The 16945-nt window shown below is 34.7% G+C and overlaps 1 protein-coding gene across 1 annotated transcript in view; it reads left to right on the forward strand.

The window, feature by feature from the left end:
* The window catches only part of pemt (phosphatidylethanolamine N-methyltransferase), a 112553-nt gene that overhangs the window by 66693 nt on the left and 28915 nt on the right, over positions 1–16945 (forward strand). The window contains exons 4-5 of the mRNA XM_056469448.1: positions 7787–7932; positions 15223–15334. Coding sequence (XP_056325423.1) covers positions 7787–7932; positions 15223–15334 — 258 coding nt within the window. The remainder of the gene's footprint in view (positions 1–7786; positions 7933–15222; positions 15335–16945) is intronic.

Below are 16945 nucleotides of genomic sequence, written 5' to 3' on the forward strand. Positions count from 1 at the left end.
CGAAATTCTGTTCATTTCAAAAGTGAAAGTTAAAAGTGAGCGAGCATTGCAAAGCTATTTAAAGGAGAATAACTGGCTTCAGCATTGTTCAATATCAGTTCCAAAGCAGTGGACCAATCAGAACAACTTGGAGGCGGAGCAAGTGTTACAAGCTTCTGTTTACAGTAGCAAGTTGACATGACAACTGTTTTATCTGATGGCAGAGGAGGAGCGTTTAAAAAGGAAAAGAGAGCTGAAAATGACAGATATAAACTCAGAATTGAAAGATTTAAACTCAGGATTTATGAAAGATACATGAAGCGCAGAAACTCTGTTCATTTCAAAAGTGAAAGTAAAAAGTGAGCGAGCATTGCAAAGTTATTTAAAGGAGAATAACTGGCTTCAGCATTGTTTTACAGATAACCAAACATGTTTTGGATATATATACAACCATGTTACAGTATTTCTATGATTAAGAAGAGTCAAACCGTACATTCAGCAGCTTTAAATTTTCAATATCATTATCAATTCCAAAGCAGTGGACCAATCAGAAGAAATTGGAGGCGGGGCAAGTCTTACGAGCTTCTGTTTACCGTAGCAAGTTAGTATGACAACTGTTTTATCTGATGGCAGAGGAGGAGCGTTTAAATAGGTAAAGAGAGCTGAAAATGACAGATATAAACTCAGGATTTCTCAAAGATACATGAAGTGCAGAAACTCTGTTCATCTCAAAAGTGAAAGTAAAAAGTGAGCGAGCATTGCAAAGTTATTTAAAGGAGAATAACTAGCTTCAGCATTGTTTTACAGATAAACATGTTTTGGATATATCTACAACCATGTTACAATATTTCTATAATTTAGAAGAGTCAAACCGTATATTCAGCAGCTTTAAATTTTCAATATCAATACCAGTTTCAAAGCAGTGGACCAATGAGAACAACTTGGAGGCGGGGCAAGTGTTCCAAGCTTGTTTACATTAGCAAGTTGGTATGACAACTCTTTTATCTGATGGCAGAGGAGGAGTGTTTAAAAAGGAAAAGAGAGCTATAAATGACAGATATAAACTCAGAATTAAAAGATATAAACTCAGGATTTCTGAAAGAGACAGAAATTCTGCGCAGAAATTCTGTCTCTTTTCAAAAGTGAAAGTAAAAAGTGTGTGCATTGGAAAGCTCCTCAAAGGAGAATAACTGGCTTATCATTGTTTTACAGATAAACATGTTTTGGATATATCTACAACCATGTGAGCGTATTTCTATAATTTAGAAGAGTCAAACCGTACATTCAGCAGCTTTAAATTTTCAATATCAATACCAGTTTCAAAGCAGTGGACCAATCAGAACAATTTGGAGGCGGGGCAAATGTTCCAAGCTTGTTTACATTAGCAAGTTGGTATGACAACTCTTTTATCTGATGTTTTCTTTTAATTCCTTAGCATTTTTACCTTTTAGATGCAAAACAAATGTGTTCTTTGCCAATCTGATCCGTTGCTTTGTAACTTCGCAGACCTTTTTCATGCTCAAACAGCACGGTCGCACACTAAAGAAAGCTGGAGGTGTGGAAAAGCACACACAAAAGGAGCTCTTTTAAAGCTTGATCTTTTTGTCTGCTGAATAGTTAAGTGTCAATGTGTAGCCCTGACCCAGAAAACAAACATCACGTTTCTTCATGACTCCGACCTTCCTCTCTTGTCCTTCTGAAAGCTCCTCTTCCTCTGTCAGGTGCTTCTCAAACATGTGCATCGAAGACCCAATTATGTGTTTTCAGCTTCTGAGGACTGAAAAACAGAAGCAGAAGGAAGATTTATGGATCATTTCTGTCTGAAAGGACTTGAGAAAATGAGCCCACAGTAATGTAGGATGGATGTGTTCAAACTGTGTCTCTTAAAGGGCTAGTTCACCCCGAAAATGAACATTATTTTTGCTATTTACTCTCCCCTGAGTGGTTATAAATCTTTATGAGTTTCTTGCTGCTTCTAAATATTTCCCAAATGATGTTTAACAGAGGTGACGCAGAGGCGCAGTAGGTAGTGCTGTCGCCTCACAGCAAGAAGGTCGCTGGTTCGAGCCTCGGCTGAGTCAGTTGGCATTTCTGTGTGGAGTTTGCATGTTCTACCTGCATTCGTGTGGGTTTCCTCCGGGTGCTCCGGTTTCCCCCACAGCCCAAAAACATGCGGTACAGGTGAATTGGGTAGGCTAAATTGTTGTAGTGTGTGAGTGAGTATGTGTGGATGTTTCCCAGAGATGGGTTGCGGCTGGAAGGGCATCCGTTGCATGAAAACGTGCTGGATATATTGGCGGTTCATTCCACTGTGGTGACCCCAGATTAATAAAGAGACTAAACCGACAAGAAAATGAATGAATGAATGTTTAACAGAGGAATTTAACAAGGAATTTCTCACAGTATTTCCTCTAATATTTTTTCTTCTGGAGAAAGTCTTATTTGATTTATTTCGGCTAGAATAAAAGCAGTTCTTAATTGTTTTAAACCCATTTTAAGGTCAATATTAGTTTTGGATTGTCTATAGCAGTGATCCTCAACCTCCAGGCCACCGGTATCGGTCCGTGGATCAATTGGTTCCAGGCTGCACAAGAAATCATCAATTATTTCCGTTTTATTTATTATTTGAGTCTGAAAGATCTTTTATTTTGAAAAATGACCGTAATCTCTTGGTTACGTCTCGGTCACTTGAACGCCCAAATGAGTAAGAAACAGACGTCTTTAGAAAGTTTCTTTGCTGAGGGGAAAAGGCCCAGTGAAGGACCCGAGAACTGCCAAGGAATGAATCCGCAACAAATCAGGTGAATCCAGCATGTCTGTACAAGATCAACTGCTGGAGATCGCAAATGACAGCGACCTTTTAGGGGCCGTTCGCATATCACGTCGTTTCTAGAGTTCACGCAAGTTCGTTATTTCCAATGGAGCTGCACGGCTTGCAAGCGACGTGACGCGGTCGTGCCTTCCAGACAGTTGTTACTAGATCAGATATGGTTGCGGCTGGAAATTAACAAAAATAATTTACATTTATTTATTAAATTTCCCATTTATTGCATTTTATTAGGGTGGCGCAGTGGGTAGCAATGTCGCCTCAGAGCAAGAAGGTTGCTGGTTTGAGCCTCAGCTGGGTCAATTGGTGTTTCTGTGTGGAGTTTGCATGTTCGCCCCATGTTGGTGTGGGTTTCCTCCATGTGCTCCGGTTTCCCCCACAGTCCAAACACATGCGCTATAGGGGAATTGGGTAAGCTAAATTGTACGTAGTGTATGGATGTTTCCCAGTGATGGGTTTCAGCTTGAAGGGCATCCGCTGCGTAAAACATATGCTGGATAAGTTGGTGGTTCATTCCGCTGTGGCGACCCCAGGTTAATAAAGAGACTAAGCTGAAAAGAAAATGAATGAATGAATGAATGAATTTTATTAACGTCTACCCCCACCCCATCCCTAAACCCAACCGTCAATACAATACAATAGTTGTACGGAGTATTATTTCTGTTATCTTTTAAATTCTGTCTTCTTCCCTGGTCTTTGGCTAAGCAGAACCTCGGTTTTTATCTCTACATAGTGTTGAATCTGGTCATCCTGGAGCATTATTTCTTGCACATGACCACACAGAACACCATTGTTGGCATCCAAAGACTTGTAGATCTTTAACTTCTCTCTTGTAAAATCACTTGGAGCTTCAATGAGATTGTATATTTGGGGCTGGATGCTTGGTCGTTTCGTCTTATCCAGTATCCATTGGGATGGTGCTATCGCAAATGGACCTGTCAGATGAACGCCGCTCACTTTAACGTTAATTTTGCTGAATAACGAGCTGTTATAATACACTGAAAGCATTATGTAAGTAATATATATAATATATAATCAATATAACTTATTTCTAAGACAACAGAAAACTCTGTACCGCATCGGATGCCATTCCCTCGCTGTAAATGCTAGCGCTCCTGTTTTTTTTCTGCAACCTCGCTGCGTGCGCATCCTAAATGTTTACAAACATGGTAATTCGTCTATAAACTGTATTTTTTAACATCTACCCCTATCCTAACCCTAAACTCAACCATCACAGTACTGTAAAAATATTAATTATTGTAATACAGTGTCATAATAAAGTGCTATATTGATGGGCATATCGCACTTCCGGCCGGCCGTGTATCCTATCTTGACTTTACCGTTCCAGGCGCTCCCAGTTGAATGAATGCCGTGAGTCACATGACAAGAACTGACCGTTCTGCTTGCATGTAAAATACACATTTCTAGTCAAATATTATATGCTGTCATCATGGAAAAGATAAAAGAAATCTGTGATTAGAAATGAGTTATGACAGCTATTATGTTTTAATAACTCTTTTGTTGTCTTTTTTTAATTTCTGTAATAATTATATTGTTCTTCACCAGGAATAACAATAATAATTATTGTTGATTCACCAAATAAGCATCAGAACATTACACTCGCAGCCTCTTCAGAATGATAAACGATGGCTTAATCTCATATAATCTGGTTGATCAGTCTGCGGGCTCTGGAATAATAACTTTTAAGTCTGTCTCAGGAAATTTCCATTGACTCTTGATTTGGGTCAGAGGAGTTTTCGGAGCATTATCAGCTTCACATTCAGTCAATCTGTCTGACAAACACAGCCGTGAGTCAAGCGCTCCAGCAGCCTGTTCTCCATCTGTGCCTTCACACCCGCCAAAGCAAAACCTCCATTCACACACTCCTGATCAGCGCAGAAAGAGAAATAAGAATAAAAGTCTCTCTTTCTAACCCGCTTTCACTTCAGGCCAATCATTGGTTCGCCCCTGGGTCATTCAGAATGTGACATGATGAGATGTATTGATTCTTTTTGATTCACTCATTTATTATTAATATATTCGCACAGATCTCTGGAATGATTGTTTCTGATTAGTCAGTCAATACATTCCAAGGAATTTTTCACAGTATTTCCTATAATAATTTTTCTTCTGGAGAAAGTCTTATTTGTTTTATTTTGGCTAGAATAAAAGCAGTTCTTAATAAAGCCATTTTAAGGTCAATATTATTAGCCCCCTTAAGCAATATTAGTTTTGAATAGTCTCCAGAACAAACCACTGTTATACAATGACTTGCCTAATTACCCTAACTTTACCCTAATTACCCTAGTTAAGCCTTTAAATGACCCTTTAAGCTGAATACTAGTCAAATATCTAGTCTAATATTATGTGTTGTCATCATGGCAAAGAAATTAGGTATTAGAGATGAGTTATTAAAACTATTATGTTTATAATTGTTTCTGATTAGTCAGTCAATACATTCCAAGGTATGTTATTCCCAGATAACAGTTTATTAAACCTGAGAGGCAAAATGTACCGTATTGGATTTTCATCTCGTTATGTTTACATTGTTTACATTAGTTATGTTTACATTCGTTATGTTTTCATCTCATTATGTTTACATTCGTTATGTTATCTCGTTATGTTTACATTATGTTTACATTCGTTATGTTATCATCTCATTATGTTTACATTATATTTACATTCGTTATGTTATCATCTCGTTATGTTTACATTCGTTATGTTATCATCTCATTATGTTTACATTATATTTACATTCGTTATGTTATCTCATTATGTTTACATTCGTTATGTTATCATCTCATTATGTTTACATTCGTTATGTTATCATCTCGTTATGTTTACATTCGTTATGTTATCATCTCGTTATGTTTACATTCGTTATGTTATCATCTCGTTATGTTTACATTCGTTATGTTATCTCATTATATTTACATTCGTTATGTTATCATCTCATTATGTTTACATTCGTTATGTTATCATCTCGTTATATTTACATTCGTTATGTTATCATCTCATTATGTTTACATTCGTTATGTTATCTCATTATGTTTACATTCGTTATGTTATCATCTCGTTATGTTTACATTCGTTATGTTATCATCTCATTATGTTTACATTCGTTATGTTATCTCGTGATGTTTACATTCGTTATGTTATCTCATTATATTTACATTCGTTATTTTATCATCTCATTATGTTTACATTCGTTATGTTATCATCTCGTTATATTTACATTCGTTATGTTATCATCTCGTTATGTTTACATTCGTTATGTTATCTCATTATATTTACATTCGTTATGTTATCATCTCATTATGTTTACATTCGTTATGTTATCATCTCATTATATTTACATTCGTTATGTTATCATCTCATTATATTTACATTCGTTATGTTATCATCTCATTATGTTTACATTCGTTATGTTATCTCATTATGTTTACATTCGTTATGTTATCCTCTCGTTATGTTTACATTCGTTATGTTATCATCTCATTATGTTTACATTCGTTATGTTATCCTCTCGTTATGTTTACATTCGTTATGTTATCATCTCATTATGTTTACATTCGTTATGTTATCTCGTTATGTTTACATTCGTTATGTTATCTCGTTATGTTTACATTCGTTATGTTATCATCTCATTATGTTTACATTATATTTACATTCGTTATTTTATCATCTCATTATGTTTACATTATATTTACATTCATTATGTCATCATCTCGTTATGTTTACATTCGTTATGTTATCGTCTTATGTTTACATTCGTTATGTTATCATCTTGTTATGTTTACATCCGTTATGTTATCATCTCGTTTTGTTTACATTGTTTACATTCTTTGTTTTCATCTCGTTATGTTTACATTGTTTACATTCGTTATGTTATCATCTCGTTATGTTTACATTCAAAGCTGCCATATTTTATGAACTCAATACCCTATAAATATAATCTTTTGTATTTTTGTATGCGTTTTTGACCTTTATGGCCATTCAAGGTAGAAATATTCATTCATTCATTCATTCATTCATTCATTCATTCATTCATTCATTCATTCTCCCTCTGATTAGTCCCTTATTTATCACAACAGAATGAACCATCAACTGTTCCAGCATATGTTTTACACAGCGAATGCTCTTCCAGCTGCAACCCAGTACTAGGAAACACCCATACACACTCATTCACACACACACTCATACACTACGGACAATTGAGTTCATCAATTCCCCTATAGCGCATGTGTTTGGACTGTGGGAAACCGAAGCACCCAGAGGAAACCCACACCAACACGGGGAGAACATGCAAACTCCACACAGAAATAACAACTGACCCAGCCGGGACTCGAACCAGCGACCTTCTTGCTGTGAGGGACAGTGCTGCTAACCCAGCAGACACAAGACCTCAACATGACATCAGATTGATATTGTACCCCAACGTCATGGGATGTTTCATTTTGCTAGGAAATAAAAATCAGGTTGAGGTCAGAACCAAACGTCAGGCTGATGTCAATGTCCAACATCAGACTGGTGTTGCATTTTGGTCACTTTCCAACGCAACCTAAAAACAACAAAATATCAACGTCTGATGATGTTACAGCTTGATGATGTGTGGACGTTACCACCATGACGTCTATCAGACGTTGGATTTTAGTTAAAATACCTGACGAATAAGTATCAGTATTAGACATCAATATGATGCTGGTTTAAGATGTTGGCTCGACGTTGTATTTTGGCCACTTTCTAACACAACCTAAAATCAGCCAAATATCAACATCATTTCACGTCGTTATTGGACGTCAGAATAACATTGTCCTTAGATGCTGCTGACCTAAATCCAATCTAATATTAATGTCTTATGACGTTGTGTGTCTGCTGGGTAACCATTGAGCCACCGTGCTGCCTGTGTTGTTGTTCATTTTAAATGAGTAGTTTGAATAAAACTGTAAATCTGTAATGTTTTTGTTTTGTGTTTTTCAGCGTGACGGTGGCCATGAAGGGACAATCTCGCTGGGATCTGCTTGAAAATCTTCAGGTTTATTATACCGGAGCGGCTCTGATGGCCGTCGGATCTCTGTTGGTCATCAGCAGTTTTCTGGCTCTCGGCGTCACAGGAACGTTTCTGGGTAAAATCATCATTAAATACACACTTTCACAGCTCTGTCTGCGGAAATGCACAGCTCGATCTCTTGAGGAGATGTAACTATTTTACATTTTGTGATGTAATTATGTATTGGAAGTCAAATTTGGCTAATTTATGAGGTGAAAAAGATGGTTCCTCCTCAGAAAGCGAAGAAATTAAACACGATATAAAACAAGGACAACACGATGTGCTTGTTCCACCAGACCTTTAGGCATTAGACAATAGTTTAGGCAATAGTTTAATGGAAATAACATGGACACTTAATAACTTTCAACAAATAGTATTTGTAAATAGCTTTACCCATGTTAATCTTTGATGTTATGTTGGGATGCTGGCTGTGTCTGAATGCATCGATGTAGAAATATATTTCTGTTTGTTTATTTGTATAAATTTGTATTCAATTTTCATTTTATTTTGCTTTTTTTGGTATTTCTTATTGACGTATCAATGTTATTTCTGCAAAGATTCAATCTTGGCATTGCTTGGCATTACAGTAAACAAATAAACCATAAAGCTTGTCAGTTTAGTGGCTAATTTGTACAATGCATACGAATTCGGTCGTAGGAAAAATGTACGATATTTTTAAAAGGAGGCGTGGCTCCAAACCCTGCCCCTACACCAGTTAGTCATTGGGTGGATAAGCAAATCGTACTAAAATGTACGAATGAGATTGAACAAATTTATACGAATTAACCACTAAATCAAAACGTTATGAATTGCGAAAGTGAAATTGCGTTGGAAAAACACATACAGTTGAAGTAAAATTTTCACTTTTTATATTTTTTCCCCAATTTCTGTTTAACGAAGACTTGTATTTGAGCACATTTTTAATCATAATAGCTTTAATAACTCATTATTAATAACTGATTTATTTGTCAGGATGACAGTAAATAATATTAGACTAGATATTTGACTAGTATTCAGCTTAAAGTCACATTTAAAGGCTTAACTAGGGTAATTAGGGTAAAGTTAGAGTAATTAGGCAAGTCATTGTATAACAGTGGTTTGTTCTGGAGACAATCCAAAACTAATATTGCTGAAGGGGGCTAATAATATTGACCTTAAAATGGGTTTAAAGCAATTAAGAACTGCTTTAATTCTAGCCGAAATAAAACAAATAAGACTTTCTTCAGAAGAAAAAATATTATAGGAAATACTGTGAAAATTTCCTGAATCTGTTCAGCATCATTTAGGGAATATTTGAGGAAGAAACAAAAGAATAATCAATAATAATCAAGAATAATCACGGGAGAGCGAATAATTCTGACTTCAGCTATATATTACAATAAAATGTCACCTTTTTTGTTATATTTAATAATTTTATTTCTTCATATAGTGCAGGGATCACCAAACTTGTTCCTGGAGGGCCGGTGTCCTGCAGATTTTGGCTCCAACCCTAATCAAACACACCTGAACAAGCTAATCAAGGTCTTACTAGGTATACTTGAAACATCCAGGCAGGTGTGTTGAGGTAAGTTGGAGCTAAACCCTGCAGGAACACCGGCCCTCCAGGACCGAGATTGGTGACCCCTGATATAGTGTCATCATACTTTTACATAATCATACTGTACAGCATCTTACACTACATATCAAGCAGAATATGATTGATTTTAATTGCTATCCAGCTGAAGTTTGGTCTAAAAATGAATAAGCATGTGTGTGTTTTTTTTCAGTGTTCTGTCCATATATATATATGAGGATGTCAGTGTTAATCCTGCAGGTCTACGAGGCACGTAATGTTCTGTATGAATGCACTCGCACATTGTGATTGCGAGATTCACACCTCTGCTGACACGCACACTGACCTCAGATCAGTCCAGCGGTTAAACAACGAACAATCACAGAAACGGAGAAAAAGAAGAAGAAAAGATGAGATGTGGGTCAGGAGAGAAAAACAGGGCAGATTTACTGGAGAATTTACAGACGAGCAAAAAACACTGAGAGATTAACTGTGCTTCTGCTGATCTGTGAGTCATGCAGGATGCAGGAGTAAAAATGACAAACGAAATCAAATAAAATAAATAAAAATAAGTGTATCATAAAAATAAATAGCAAAAATGTAGAATAAAAATACATTAATATACAGTTGAATTCAAAACTATTAGCGCTTTTGTGATTTTTATTACATTTTTTTTAAATATTTACTTTAATATTTACTACTTTTAGTTTGGCTGTAGGGCTGCAGGGTGGCTCAGTGGTTTGCACTGTGGCCTCACTGCAAGAAACTCGCTGGTTCGAGTACCGGCTGGGTCAGTTGGCGTTTCTGTGTGGAGTGTTGGTGTGGGTTTCCTCCGGGTGCTCCGGTTTCCCCCACAGTTCAAACACATGCGCTATAGGGGAATTGGGAAAACGGAATTGGTCGTAGTGTGTGTGTGTGTGTGTTTCCCAGTATTGGGTTGCAGCTGGAAGGGCATCCACTGTGTAAAACATATGCTGGAATAGTTGGCGGTTCATTCCACTGTGGCGACCTTTGATCATTTTTTATGTCATGTACATCATGGTCACAAGCCTATTGACTCGATATATAAACAAGCAGTTCAAATTATGGACTTAAAGCCTATGCGATGGCGTCATTGTGATGTTTTATGTAAACATAACCTTTTAGTTTTGATAGTTTTATTAAATTTAATTATCTTAAACTGGTTTTTAAATGTTTAAATAATCATGCTCCAATGCTGTTTTCAGATCTAATCAGAAGGCATCAAACCTCTCACAGAGTCACACGAGTGATTTATTTTGTATTTATTTACAAATAAATAAATGATTGAATGCACAGAACTGCTGCTAACTAGCAAGCAAATAAACAAACAAATAAACAAATAAATAAATAAATGATTGAATGCACAGAACTGCTAATAACTAACAATCAAATAAACAAACAAATAAACAAACAAACAAATAAATAAATAAATGATTGAATGCACAGAACTGCTAATAACTAACAATCAAATAAACAAACAAATAAACAAACAAACAAACAAACAAACAAATGAATAAATGATTGAATGCACAGAACTGCTAATAACTAACAAGCAAATAAACAAATAAATAAACAAACAAATAAATAAATAAATAAACAAATAAACAAACAAATAAATAAATGATTGAATGCACAGAACTGCTAATAACTAACAAGCAAATAAACAAACAAATAAACAAACAAATAAATAAATAAATAAACAAATAAACAAACAAATAAATAAATGATTGAATGCACAGAACTGCTAATAACTAACAAGCAAATAAACAAACAAATAAACAAACAAATAAATAAATAAATGATTGAATGCACAGAACTGCTAATAACTAACAAGCAAATAAACAAACAAATAAATAAACAAATAAATAAATAAACGATTGAATGCACAGAACTGCTACTAACTAACAAGCAAATAAACAAACAAACAAATAAACAAACAAATAAATAAATAAATAAATGATTGACTGCACAGAACTGCTAATCACTAACAAGCAAATAAACAAACAAATAAACAAGCAAATAAATAAATAAACCAATAAATAAATGATAGAATGCACAGAACTACCAACTAACAAGCAAATAAACAAACAAATAAATAAAAAAATGACAATGCACATAACTGCTAATAACTAACATGCAAACAAACAAACAACTAAATAAACAAACAAATTAATTAATGAAGGATTGAATGCACAGAACTGCTACTAAAAAGCAAACAAGTAAATAAATAAAGGATTGAATCCACAGAGCTGCTCGTCCACCTGCTGACCTTTTTCATGTGTAATAACTTTGTCATTTCTTTGTGCTCATGAATGAACGGTATATCTGTCATTCAGAACAGCTGTGCAGTCTTGATTTTCTGTGTTTATAAAAGCGATCGGAGGCTACCTGGTGTACTTGCTTATATAACAGATGAGTTCATTCTCCTGAAAATCAGCCTAAATAAAAGCAGCGGCAGGACCTCGGACGGCCAGGTGTGTGTTACCAGCAGACCTTTTGTCCAGAACTGGGTCACAGTTAAAGGAAAAAAAAGGGTTAAAACCTAGATATGAGCGCTTACATATTCCTGGTGACAAAAGATGGTCTAGTTTGGTACTGGATCACTAAATGAAGCGGGACTTTTGTTTAGTGATGACCTGGATAAAGCATTTGGTAGTTATAGCTGTGTTATGAGATGTCACATCTGTTTCTTAATTACCTCTATTCCTGCATTTGAGATAAATAGGAGAAATAGGACTGTAAAGTAAATTTCTACATTTTACAGTATTTTACTGTATTTTTTGTTTTGTTGTTCACTGTAAAAAACTAAAATCTATAAAGTTTACAGTAAAAAAAAACAGTAGCTGTTGTTGACAGAATTTATCCATTGAAAATATAGTAGGAACGTACAATAAATGTAAATAAGTTACGCTAAATTACTGTATTTCATATAGTTTTTCTTGTACACTGTAAATAAATGTGTGAAATTTACAGTAAAAAACAGCGACTGTGATTGCTGGAATTTAACCAATAAAAATATGGTTGAGACGTAAAATAAATGTCTACATTTAACAGTAAATTACCGTATTTCATTGATTTATTTTGTCATACACTATAAAAAAAACATTAAATTTACGTGAATAAAGGCAGCTGTGATTGCTGGAATTTAACGGTTAAAAACATTGTAGAAACGTATAATAAATGTAAAAAAAATTACTGTATTTCATATTACATTGTTACAGTTTTGTTATTTACATACACTTGAAAAAAATCAGTAAAATTTACAGTACGAAAACAACGTCTGGGATTGCTAGAATTTAACCATTAAAAATATTGTTGTAATTTACTGTAAAATAAATTTCTACATTTTAAACTACTGTAAACTAATCTGTCAAATTCATGTTAAAAAAATAATAACAGTTGTGGTTGCTGCAATTGAATTAATAAAAACATGGTAGGAGCGTGAAGTAAATAATTGTATTTTACAGTAATTTAATTCAATTCATCTTTATTTCTATATTGCTTTGACGATGTAGATTGTGTCAAAGCAGCTTAACATAGAAGTTCTAGTAAATTGAAACTGTCAGTCCAGTTTAGTTCAGTTCAGTGGGGTTTAATTTTCACTGCTGAAAGTCCAAATACTGAAGAGCAAATCCATCGATGCGCTGCAATTTACTGTATTTCGCAATTTTTTTGTCCTACACTGTAAAATAAAATCTGTATATTTAACAGTATTAAAAAAAACAGCAGCTGGGAATGCCAGAATTTAACCATTAAAATCATGGTCGGAACGTAAAATAAATTTCTACATTTTACAGTAAATTACTGTATTTCCTTTTTGTGTGTGATACGCTGTAAAAAATCTGTCAAATTTATGTAAAAAAAGAAAAAAAACTACAGTTGTGGTTGCCAGGAATGTAATAATTAAAAACATGGTAGGAATGTAAAATAAATGACTATGTTTTACAATAATTTACTGTATTTCATGGTTTTTTTTGTCGTACACTAAAAAAATCTGTAAAATTTATGGTAAAAAAACTGACAGCTGTTGTTGATGGAATGTAACCGCTAATCATGGAAGGAATGTGAAATAAATGTCTACATTTTACAATAAATTACAGTTTTTTTTTTTTTGTCGTACACTGTAAAAAATGACAGTAAAACAATTGCAGCTTTTTTTTGCTGAAATTTACCCATTAAAAACATCGTAGGAAGGTAAAATACAAAGGTAAAATTCTACATTTTAAGGTAAATTACTGCATTTCATTAAAAAAAATGTAGTCGTACACTGTAAAATAAAAGCTGTAAAATTTGCGTTAATAAACAGCAGCAGTTGTTGATGGAATTTAACTGCTAACATAAAAGAGAAATGTAAAAATCGTATGCAAAATTTCCATATTTCAAATTATTTGTCATACACTGTAAAATAAAATCTGTAAAATTTACAGTAAAAACTGACATCTGTGATTGCTGGAGTTTAATTGTTAAAAACATGTTATGAATGTAAAATACATTTTTACATTTTACAGTAAATTACACTGTACACTGTAAAATAAAATCAGTAAAGCTTTGCGGTAATGAAAAAACAGCAGCTGTGATTGCCATAATTTAACCGTTAAAATCATGGTAGGCAGATAAAATAAATTTCAACATTTTACAGTAAATTACCATATTTCAATATTTTTTGTCGTACACTCTAAAGTAAAATCTTAAATTTACAATAAAAAATTGCAGCTGTTGTTGCTGGAATTTAACAGTTAATATCATGGTAGGAGCGTGAAATATAATTCTATACTATATACTGGTATTGCTATACTAGTGGGGACATTTGGTCCCCACAACATTAGGAGTACAAGGTACACACACACTGTTCTTGTGTCCTGTTTCCTGTGAATGAACTGTTATCATTAATTGTTATTATTATTATTATTATTATTATTATTATTATTATTATTATTATTATTATCTAAGTATAAACTTTTATTTTGCATGCAATTAATTGTTTTGACAGCACACACACACACTCTTGTGCAGCTATCTTTATGAGGACTTCCTATAGACATAATGATTTTTATTCTGTACAGACCGTATATTCTCTCCTCTACCCCAAAACTCAACACACAGGAAACAATCTACATTTTTACATTTTCAAAATACATAATTCCATGTGATTTATGAGTCTTGAAAAGTAAAAATGTACTAGTATTGCTACACTTGTGGGGACATTTGGTCCCCGCAACATTAGCAATACAAGGTACAGACTCACACACACTGTTCTTGCTTCTTGTTTCTCGCAAATTAACTCACACAGGGATACCGAAGAAAGCTATTTATAATCTTGACACTGAATTTAGATGCGCCGTGATGCTTTTCTCTCCTCCATATGTGAAAGTGTTCAGCAACAGAACGTCAAACTCAAGCCCATAATTAGCTGCTTCCCTGGGGTTTATGTGTGAAAGATAAATTTAAAATAGTCATATAAAGTCAGGATTATTAGCCCTCTGTATATTTTCCCCCCACTTTCTGTTTAACAGAGAGATTTTTTCAGCACATTTCTAATCATAATAGCTTTAATAACTCATTTCTAATAACTGATTTATTTGCCATGATGGCAGCACATAATATTAGACTAGATATTTGACTAGTATTCAGCTTAAAGTGACATTTAAAGGCTTAACTAGGGTAATTAGGGTAAAGTTAGGGTAATTAGGCAAGTCATTGTATAACAGTGGTTTGTTCTGGAGACAATCCAACACTAATATTGCTTAACGGGGCTAATAATATTGACCTTAAAATGGTTTATTGTTTTAACAGGTGATTATTTCGGCATCCTGATGGATCAGAAGGTGACTGGTTTCCCTTTTAATGTGATGGACAATCCCATGTACTGGGGCAGCACTGCGAACTACCTGGGCCTGGCATTAATGTGAGTCTGACCTCCGTTTACAGCTGAAGTCACAATTATTATATTTTTCTTCCTCAAATATTTCCTAAATTATGTTGAACAGATTCAGGAAATTTTCACAGTATTTCCTATGATATTTTTTCTTCTGGAAAAAGTCTAATTTGTTTTATTTCAGCTAGAAAAAAGCAGTTTTTAATTGTTTTAAAGCCATTTTAAGGTCAATATTATTAGCCCCCTTAAGCGATATTAGTTTTGAATAGTCTCCAGAACAAACCACTGTTATACAATGACTTGCCTAATTACCCTAACTTTACCCTAATTACCCTAGTTAAGCCTTTAAATGTCACTTTAAGCTGAATACTATAGTCAAATATCTAGTCTAATATTATGTGCTGCCATCATGACAAATAAATCAGTGATTAGAAATGAGTTATTAAAACTATTATGATTATAAATTGTTCTCTCCAGAAAATATACAGGAGGGCTAATAATTCTGACTTCAACTGTATATGACCTCTGTAGTGAAATACTGCTGTCTGCATGTTATCGACTGCTCTTTGTATTATTATTGTTGTCATATTTGGGTGAAAATGTTATTTAATATCTTAGTGTTAGTTAAAGGGACAGTAGAATTAGGAATGCCTTGTTTTTACCACGAATATACTAAAATATAATAACATTTCACAATATTTTTACCCTTTCCCAGTGATGGGTTGCAGCTGGAAGGGCATCCGCTGCGTATAACATATGCTGGATAAGTTGGCGGTTCATTCCGCTGTGGTAACCCCAGATTAATAAAGGAACTAAGCCGAAAAGGAAATGATGTGAAAATGAATGAATATAAATACCTGGCGACATGATAGCTCAGTAGTCAGCACTGTTGCCTCACAGCAAGAAGGTCGATGGTCAGTCCTGGCTGGGTCGGTTGGCGTTTCTGTGTGGAGTTTGCATGTTCTCCCTGTGTTGGTGTGGGTTTCGTCCGGGTGCTCCGGTTTCCCACACAGTCCAAACACATGCGCTATAGGGGAATTGATTAAATAAATTGGCCGTAGTGTATGAGTGTGAGTGTGTATGGGTGTTTCCCAGCACTTGGTTGCAGCTGCAAGGGCATCCGCTGTGTAAAACATATGCTGGAATAGTTCATTCCACAGTGGTGACCTCTGATAAATAAAAGGGCTAAGGAAAATGAATGAATGAATATTTTAACCATAGTTTTTTCATAGCTTAGTGAACATAAGAGACGTATATACTGTTAAAAATATATATATTATTCCAATCCTTCCACCAGCGGTGTATATTACACACACAGTGTTGATTAACAAAACCCAGCGTGATTATTTTAGTCCAAAGTAACAGCAGAATCTGCTAATGAGCTGTTATTTGATCATGGTGAGACGGAGCCGATGTGGTGTCGTTCTGCACGTCTGAACTATAAGCTCATTAATAAAGCAAACACAGATCCTAAAATCCCCAGAACGAGCATCTCCATCCCATCTCAACTGTTATGCGGAGAGAAAGAGAGCAGACTGTCTGAGACTGAGCGAAACAGATGTTATTTGCTCTGTTATTGGTGTTTCTCAGGAGTCCATGTGCTGCTATTTCTGGGTGCTCTTTCTGCTAAATTACAGCCGT

Source organism: Danio aesculapii, chromosome 12, assembly GCF_903798145.1.
Source record: "Danio aesculapii chromosome 12, fDanAes4.1, whole genome shotgun sequence".
NCBI classification, from domain to species: Eukaryota; Metazoa; Chordata; class Actinopteri; order Cypriniformes; family Danionidae; genus Danio; species Danio aesculapii.